The sequence below is a fragment of the Rattus norvegicus genome, chromosome 4 (genome assembly GCF_036323735.1).
Source record: "Rattus norvegicus strain BN/NHsdMcwi chromosome 4, GRCr8, whole genome shotgun sequence".
NCBI lineage: Eukaryota > Metazoa > Chordata > Mammalia > Rodentia > Muridae > Rattus > Rattus norvegicus.
In genome coordinates, this window is record NC_086022.1 from 180,562,515 (window position 1) to 180,571,856 (window position 9,342).

The following is a 9,342-nucleotide window of genomic DNA, read 5'->3' on the forward strand; positions in this document are numbered from 1 at the left end:
TCTGAAGACACACAGAGAGGCATGTGGTCTATACGGGAGTTCCAGGCCAGCCAGCGCTCCACTGTGAAAACCCTGTCTCATTATAAGTAATCTGATACAACGGTTTCATAGGGACGGGCCCCAAGTGCAGACACACACACAGACACACATACATACACACACACACACACACACACAATCACATAAAAGTGACATTTCAATCCCTGAATCATTAGAAACATTTAACATGCATAGGGTAGTTTTTCTAGAACATCCCAGAGGATATATGTAACAAACTTTTAGTATGTTTTTTTTTCCCCAAAGGAAAGAAAAAAAAAAGCATTAATCTAGAAGCTTCTGCTGTTTGTGGGGGGATCTCGAGATTCAGAGTTTTAAAATATCAGCTCTTTTTAAAGTATAGTTTAGAATTTGTTTGGAGTTTGTTTCAACTGTACAAGAAATATAATTTCAAGATAGGCACAGAATTCTGAGACAAGCACATTTGCAGTGCAATCCCCGGTTCCCCAGAAAATGAGATTTTCTGTCAGTTCTCCACCAAATTCACCCATGAAAAGCTGGCACTCAGGGTAGGAGTGAGCAGATTGTAAATCTCTCTAGAAACTAATATGAGAATAGTTGGTAGAGGGCTTCACTCTATTGATACGAAGGATCAACAGGTTAAAGAAAAAGTTTTTAGTAAGAGATATACCTGCTGAGGGGAAAACAAATGCCTCTTTCACATAAGGAAGCTGCTAGTCTTAAACCACTCTGTTCATCTCTACCTGAAATAAAAAAAGCCTTTAAGGTCTGTTTGCCCAGCCCTGTCCTCCCAAAGTCTCTCTGGAGGAGCAGTCACCTCCCACGGAGAGGACAAACATGGACTGACCAGTGACAGACAGGACCAGGCTAAGGTGCTACTCCCAAGCTAGGAATCACAGATGATGTCCTGGTCCCTGTAGTTAGTAACCAACCATGGGACTAGAAAGCCGGTTAAGGCGGCTGTGGTTTCTAACACCTTGAAAATGTAAATTTCAGCTGGGTGGTGGGGACATTTATAAATTCAACATAGTTTTCTAAGTCTATTTGTGCAAAACTGATGAACACTAATTCGTAGTGTTAAGTTGGAAGAGCCCACGATGCACTAAGTTCAGCTGTTTCAAATCTACCTCCTTAGTGAGTTCTGACTCAGCTGTTAATTCATTAAAATCAACCAATGACTCAAATAACAGCTTCCAGAAGCTGAGGGCCCAGAGCAGTGGTAGCACTCTGGCCCCGTTTGCACAAAGTCCTAAGTATCATCCCTAGAAATACACGAGATCACGTTTTCAGATGTAATACCGAAAAGACTATTTTTATTTTCTGCCCTAACTTCGTAATTTTATCGTGTTGCTATTTATAATCTCAGACTGAATAAGCAACCTATAAAACCTGGCCAAAGTAAAAAAAAAAGAAAGCTTCTATTACATGTTACAAAACCATGCAAATGTCAACTGTTGCAACTTCTTTTCAGCTATGACAATAATGGCAAAAAAAATGTAGCTGGAAACCGTTAAAATGTAATTTTTAGTTTAGGGCAAGCCATCTTTCTTGGGACTCACATCAAGGCTCTCTACACAGCCTCCAGCTGATAGCATTAGCTGAATTTTGTTTCCTTTGTCCCCCTGGTTGGTTTGCTGAGTTTCAGGAGTTTTACCCAATCAAAAGGAGCATCCTTGGCCCAGAAGGCTTCAGAGGATGAAGTCCTCAAGTGGGGATAGACACTGGGCCTGGCCACGCTCCGGCTAGTGCCGCTGTGACCTTGTCTGACTTTCTTCCCTTACAAAGTTCAGGGGGCTGCCCTAGCAGACTTATGAGCTGTGGCTTTGGGTTTACCATGCCTTGTCAGCTTGTCACAGTCAGCAGAGGGAGTGCTTCCCCTACATCTTAGAAACTGTTACCTTAAGTCAGGGGTTCAACACCACCACCTAAAGAAAGTGGACAGCCCTTTGTCTCCAAGCACCTTAATGATCTTGTGCTGGAGAAAAGTCTACAAATTGTTTCCTGAACTCCAAGGCCAAGTCCCATACCAGGGCTACTTTGTAAAAGTTAAGAAGGCAAAATATATGCATGAATGAAACATCCCCTGCCCCCGAAAGGGTTTCAGACCTGGGCAGAAGAGAAACACCAGACTGTACAAGAGAGGGTATCTGGGGTCACCAACCCAAACCTGGTAAATCATAAAAAACTAGCTCATGGGGCCTAAGGAGAACGACCCCCCAGTGGTTGCTAGACTATTCCTTCTGTGGTTTTCATTAAGATAGACTGGGACAAGTGAGGACACAGGGCCCAAGACACAGGACTCCAGGAATCTCCCTGGAGAAACCAGTGGTATAAAAAAAACAAAAAAAACAAACAAACAAAAAAAAAAACAAAAACCGAAACCAGACAGAAAATGTCTGAGTACACTGATGGTCAGCTGTCTTGAAAACTCATGGGGTAACCAGTACCATTTAATTATTAGACCACCTCATATCATATATAAAGATTTTATTCCTTAGTAAGAACTTTTAAATCACAAAATAGTGTGGCAATATTTAGGTAATATGGAGTGCTGAAAATACTAGAATATAAAGATAGTTTCTAGCTTATCTTTACATACTAAACTTGTCTAAACCAGCTGGTTTTTCTTGCAGATAGTATTTTTTATTTGTTTAATAATTTAAGACAGCGTAAGCTTGCACCAAGCAGTAGAAGCATTGTGACCAAAGTGCAAACATTTCACCAAGTCCGCCCCAAAAGATATTTTAACTCAAAATATCACTAGCAGGTATCTTCTCCCTACAAAAATAGCATGTCAGACATTAGTTGGGAGTATTAACAGCTATGTACATACGGCCGCCTTGGTAGGCTAAGAAGTTTAACGTTGTTTAAACACAGCGTTTGAGGCAAACAGTAGCAACAGCAGCAGCAAACGGACCCGAACACTCACAGACCCAGATAACTTTCTTCACTCTAGACTATTGTGAATCACTCCTTATGTAACATTCAAGTGAGATTTCTCAGTGCTACCTTGGCAACAAACTAAAAATATCTAGACAAGGTCTCGGTTTTTGCCTTATTTTAAAAAGCTTTCTTCCTGATTATCTGGTGTCTGGTTTGGTCTCCCGAAAAATACATACAGACTTGAGAGAGCGAGGCCTGGCAGGGCCTTCTACATGTTCACAGCACTTCCCATCACAAGGGACCACAAGCCCCTCTCTCCACTTCTGTCATCTAAGAATTCGACAATCAATAGGTTTGGGCTTGTCTTTTTCCAGCCCAGAGCACTTTAACACCCCACCCCACCCCAAACCCCAGTAACATTACAAAAATTTGGGACCATGATGGATAAAATAACGAGGGATCAGAAACACAAATATATAACCTATGACATATATCTGTGAGTTGAGACATGGGACAAAGGGGTTGAGGTCAATTTGTCAATAAAGTGCGAGAAAGGCGCCACGGGCTCCAAACTCCCTCTTCCAGCTCCCACACTGACACAGTGCCTGAAGATGGCCCCAACTCTCAGTTTCTCCCAACAGGTGCAAGGTATAAAGACACCACTCCAGCCACCTCACAACAGGGCAATGGCATCCTCACTTCTTTGAAAAAGAGGTACCTTCCAAAAAGCTGAAGAATACAAAATACTGACACGTCAATGTAACTTTCAGAGACCCTCAGTTGTGGGTCACCTCCTAAGGGGACAGACAGGGGACACAGCTACTGTTCCAGGCCTGGGTCAAGGAGCCCTGATACCAGGCACTCTAACTGGTTCCGTGTGGCTCTCCCACCCAACAGACTCCTGAACCAGGGTCTATGTTTGGAAACAGAGGACGTGAACTAAATGTAAGGGAGGGTAATTTAAGATAACCAGTATTTCTCAGGGAGGCTCTGTGACAGCAGGGATGGGGAAGGGAGTGTCAAAGGGTAGAGGGTGGGGTGGCAGAAGGGTGAGAAAGGGGCAAAACAGGAACTCCAAACATACACAAAACACCTGTTTTTGTCCTAAGCCTGTCGAGCAGAGCATCTCTTACTCTTCCTCCCTGGTACGCCTTAGGGGATGTTTGAACTTGGAAACCTGGCGACTCCTCAGGAGCCCCCTGCCCTGTTCTGGAAGGAATGCTGGGTTCAGGGGGCGTCCTTGGCCGGCTGCGTGGCATCTTCCTGAGAGCTCTCTGGGTTCACGGCGTGCGGCAGGTGGGTGCGGCTATGCGCGTGCTGGGGGCGCAGCGACCCCGGGGGCGCCACCTCGTGCGCCAGGAATGGGGCACCAGCGGCCGAACCTGCCTTCTCCGGGGGTGGCGATAGCACGGACGACAAGCAAGGGAAAGCGGCGGCGGCGGCAGCGGCGGCTGCTGCGGGGATGCCGGGATACAGCAGCGGGAAGGGCGCGGCCGCCGCGGGGTACAGATACTTGTCCAGGCCACTCTTGTCTAGCCAGGGCTGTACGTAGGCGGCGGCGGACGGCGACAGCAGGTAGAAGGGCAGGCAGAAGGGCGCGGCGGCGGGCTGCGCGAAGGGCGCACCCCCGCCCAACGCCACGAGAGAGCCGAGCAGCGCGGGCTCCGGGCCCAGGAGCGCGCCGCGCGCCTCCAGCTTCAGCCTCTTGGGCGCAGGCGACGGGTCCCCGGGTGGCTCCTGCTTGACGGCGGCGCGGCCCTGCTCCGCCTCGCCTCCATAGCCGCTGTCGGTGTCCGTGTCGTGCTCGGGCTCCGTGCCGGGCTGAGTCCGCTGGATGACCGGCACGCAGCGGGCGACGCGCTCGGAACCGGAGGCGGCTGCAGCCCCAGCGCTGCAGGGCGCGCGCCCAGGGCCCCTGCCTGGGGTCACCTGTGGCGTCAGAAGCTGGGTAGCCACAGCGTGCAGGTGGCTGACGAGCTGTGCGCAGCGCGGTTCCCTGGGCGTCCAGCTCTCAAAGCGCGCGAGGTATTGCAAGACTTCTTTGGCGCAGGTTTGAAACCCCGAGTGGAACGCATCCAAGTCGGCCTGGACCGGCGATTTCAGAGAGCGCTCCCCTAGGGTGCACGGGGGAGGGAGGCGAGAAGAAAAACCGCGGCGTTAAGACATCTGCTCATCACGTGGGCCCTGCGCTGCCTACAGTGAGCTCGGCTTTTCCTGGGCATTCCAGCGATATAATCCGCAGACTGCCGAGAGGAGGGGGTGGCGCGGTGAGGCGCTCTCCTCCTGGCTGAAAAACCCAACTGGAGAGGTGCAGCCGCCACTTTAAATAAAAACGGGGCTCCTCCAAGCTCTGCAGAAAGCCTTTGGGATGCTCTGGGTACTTGCCACCAAAGGGAAAGAGGCGATGTTCACCAGAAGCAGGACGCAGCGGGGAGTCCTAGCATTGCGCCTCCAGTGTTACCCCGTTTCGTATCAGGGCAAGCTGGCTTCCTCAGACCCACTTACCATTCTGTAAAGCAATTATCTTCTGATGCTGCTGCTCCGTTAAGGCTGTTAAAGCTTTTAAGTGCTTCAAAGTTAATTCCAAGACTACTGCTTTCTCCAGATGCCCCAGTGTCTGCAGTGGTGCAACAAAGAGGGGGAGACAGGGGTTAGTTTAAAACACGCAATTTTATTTGATTAGCCTTCCACGCAGCCCAGCAACTTAGGCGCGCGCGCGCGCGCGCGCGCACACACACACACACACACACACACACACACACACACACTACTGGGAAGGAAGCTCTGCTCAGCTCCTCACAGACAGGTCATCAATGATTTCTGCCATCAGCCTGGAGCCCCTGTTCTGAGTCCCTGGGAAACTCTTAGTTACAGCACAAGTTAAAAGGCAGGCTTCTTAATATTTATATATATATATATATTTTATCCTATCTCTGGGAGTTATATCAGGCAAATACACCCCGGAGACCACCAAAGAATGAAAATGTGCATCTTACTGTCAATTTCAGATGTTCAGGCAGTAAGTCTTTCAGCTGAGCAATACATTCATTAATTCGGTCTCGTCTCTTCTTTTCTATTAATCTGTGCGGTAATTTGTAGGTATCCTTCATAACGTGCCAGAGAAAAGACACAGCAGTAAGATTCATTCACTTACTGGATAGAACCCTCCCACCCCAACCCCCAAACACACTATGTAATGAACTAATGCCCAGAACTCTCTCCTCTAGACTTCTAAAATGCAATTTAAATTCAGGTGCGGTGTTGAATATCCCCCGGAGTATCAAGCAAGCCACTTAAAATTCACAGTTAGGAAAGCTCAGGGCTGGAATATATTTGCGGGCAGAGTTTCCTTGCGAAATCAATGGCCCTAATTAACTATCCAGGCAGGTTATGGGAAACTTAGGACTTACCTTGGTGTCGTCTCGCTTCAAGCTCCTTTTGGGTTTACACATATACAAAGAGGAATAGTCCAGTCTGCAAAAACAGAAATCAGCATCAGGCTCCCATTCCGGGAGGGGCTCTGCCCTCACCCGCTCCATATCACTTTGTGCAGGGGGGAAAAAGCCAAACCGACGCCTAGACAGATATTCGCAACGGTGCGTACACCTTACCCTATAAAATCCCTATGTTCCAGTAACTGTCTCTCTTGCAAATGAGGGATTCCTTCGTCCATGTTCAATGGCTGTCCGTTTCCTCCGTTTCGATTTGGAGGGTTCTGTCCTGTGATCCGTGGGACGGTCGTCTGGAGAGATTTTGGGGGGTTGTGTGCGTCTCCAGGCTGTCTCGCTCTCCCTCTTCAGTGCAGTATTGAAAGTGTGAAGCAGTTGGCCGCCCCTCCGCCCCGTGCTCGCTCGCTCGCCCTCTCGCACACCCGCGCGCGCACACCCGCGCGCACACACGCACTGCGCTGGTAGTTTGCTCTCACTCCGGGCAGTGTTTGGCCACAGGGCACGCGCGTCGCCGGCCAGACCAGCACCCAGCTCACGTGCGGAACGTACCATCCGCGGTCCAGCCTAGAGGGGGGCGGGGAGGAGGGGCCGGGAGGGGGCGGGGACACCTGATTGGGGCCACCTGGAGGGAGCGGCCACCCGGCGAGCGGTTCGTCTTCCCCTAGGCGCTGCAGAGCGCGGGGGCGGGGCGGGACGCGGGGCACCCCCGGCTCGACCAGCATCTCGGTGCAGAACCGTGGACGTGGCCTTTTGCTTTCCCACCGATTGCTCTTGGTTTGGGCCAGAGAAAGAACGCGAATTCGTGGTGGCTAAACTTGAGCGGGGAAGGAAAATTCGGAGCCTTTGCTCATCGCTTACTGGCCAGGCGTGAAGGGGGGTCGGATAGAATGACGCCCTCTAGGTCAGGCTGGAGGTCTATCCTGAAAAGGGGTGACTTGCAATTCGCTCCCCGGATTTAAGAACAGTGAAAATGTAGATAGACACTGATTCTGAATGTCGCATTCCAAGTGGTTTTGGCAACAGTGTCCCCGGGCCACCTAAACTTCCCGCAGCAGCCGGAATTGCGGTGCCACTAATCACAGAGGCAGATGACGTTTGGTGCCTCGGGTGCTCCCGGGGGAAAGCAGGGAGGGGGAAGGGTGGCACGGAGCGGGAGGCACACAAGGACTGCTGCGGGAAAGCCACGCAGTCGGGTCCTGCCCGCCCCAGCCCGCGAGACGCCGTGCTGCCTCCCGCCTCCTTCGTGCGATAAGCCACGCCGAGAGTGTGGCGAGCCCACGTTTACTACTGGCACCTCCGCGGCCTCCCTCCTTAATCCTGTCTCCAGCGGGTACCAGCACAGGGCCGGCAACGTGATGCGACCTGCAGCGGCTGCCACATCAGCGCGCAGGGATGCCGTGCGCGCGCCCCGTGTCCTCGGGAGCTCGGTCCACACGGCCGGGGACAGCCGTCCCCAGGTGCCCAGTGTCCCCGCAACTCTGGATAAATACGAATCTGAATTCCATCGGGGAATGGGGGTGGGGGCGGGAGACTCCGGGTTTCTCCTAACACTGAATTGATAATCAACGTTTCCTCTCGGACATTCGCGATTGCCCGTGGCACGTGAACACAGAAGGAACCTGGGCCCCAAATGCACGCGCATCAGGGGCAGGGCAGCCGCGCTTGGGTTCCGGGGACGGATCTGGGTCGCGGGCCAGGGCGGCTGGAGCGGGTCACGTGCTGCGGAGCCTCCTCCTGGCCTAGCCGCGCGGCAGTGGAGCCCGAGTCCTGGGCGGAGCTACTGGGATCAGTTCCTTTCTAGCACCCTCCAGGGTTCCTCGAGTAGGACGACACGGCTTGTTTTACAGCAGGCAACTAATTAATGATAATAGTGAAAGTGATTTTTAAATGCAGATTTGGACATTTATCTTAAGCCCTAACCCCCATCTCTTGCCTCTAAGTGGTTGAGCTTTCTGATTCTGAGGCAAGGGAGAGCTCCCAAGGGCTTATCCATGCAGTAAAGCTCCCGGCTTCCTCTAGTTCTTAACTGACCAGGTTAGATAGCTGCGCCGGTGGCTAAGGTGAATTAAAACAGAATAGCAGCAATAACACCCCCTCTGTCGTCTGGATTTCTGAAAGTTCGCGGCTCTCCAAACATACTGTAGAGCCAATCCCACTTTTAAAGTGATGGGAGAGTCAGAGGGATATATAAGCCTTGTCAGTACACAGGAGTCTCAGGCCATCATCTAGTCAAAGGGACTAACTCGGGCGGCTTTTGGCTGAAGCCAAACAGGGACTAGAGGGGTGGGGGAGGGGGGTTCAGGGGTAGCAACAGGAACCTTGGGGATCTAGGGGAGGGCGGAGGTGAGCTTGTAAACTCACCCCTCTGAAAAGCCTTGCCTTCAACCTTCCCTCATAAGGTTTTCCCCTCCCTGGCTCCCCGCCCTTCTTACCCACATTCTTAATTCTGTAGTCAGCATTTCTGTAATCTCTTACACTTCTGATACCAGCTGACTATGTAAGTTATTGGCCTTTTGCCCATTTTATCTGATAGATAGATAGATAGATAGATAGATAGATAGATAGATAGATAGATAGATAGATATGCATGCCATGGGTGGTTTTTTTTCTTTTTCTTTTTTAAAGATGGGGGTCTCACTGTGTATCCTTGGCAGGGCCTGTAACTCCCTGTATAGACCAAGCTGGCTGAACTCCAGCCTGCCTCTGCTTCCAGAGTGCTGAAATTGAAGGTGTGTGCCATCACGCCGGGCTGTTGCACAGAGCTCAGCTTTAATCACCACTGTAAACATTGTTACTTCTTTCTCCTGCTTTCCTCTCTCTTGCAGCCCATGCTCACCTTTGGGCTTTTCTTTACCTCTTTTTTTCCCCCTGCTCCCCTGCCCCGCTCTTCCTGCTAAATGTTGTCTTTCCCCTAGAGTTTTGTTCTGTGTTCTGTTAGCCTTCTGTGTCTAATCATTCTTCCGAGGACACTTCCTGCATGCTCATCCTCTGC

At 50.9% G+C, this 9,342-nt stretch overlaps 1 protein-coding gene across 2 annotated transcripts; it reads right to left on the reverse strand.

The window, feature by feature from the left end:
- Positions 1–2,488: 2,488 nt before the first annotated feature.
- Positions 2,489–6,901, reverse strand: Bhlhe41 (basic helix-loop-helix family, member e41). 2 transcript variants are annotated; one of them, NM_133303.2, is made up of 5 exons: positions 6,513–6,841; positions 6,312–6,375; positions 5,898–6,005; positions 5,407–5,518; positions 2,489–5,015 (listed from the first exon to the last, which is right to left on the reverse strand). In NM_133303.2, the coding sequence occupies exons 1-5, from the start codon at positions 6,572–6,574 to the stop codon at positions 4,129–4,131; spliced, it is 1,233 nt and encodes a 410-aa protein (NP_579837.2). In that variant the 5' UTR covers positions 6,575–6,841; the 3' UTR covers positions 2,489–4,128. The 2 variants fall into 2 exon arrangements, with proteins under 2 accessions (NP_579837.2, XP_063141492.1); XM_063285422.1 differs by lacking the exon at positions 5,898–6,005 and having other exon boundaries at positions 2,491–5,015; positions 6,513–6,901.
- Positions 6,902–9,342: the final 2,441 nt, after the last annotated feature.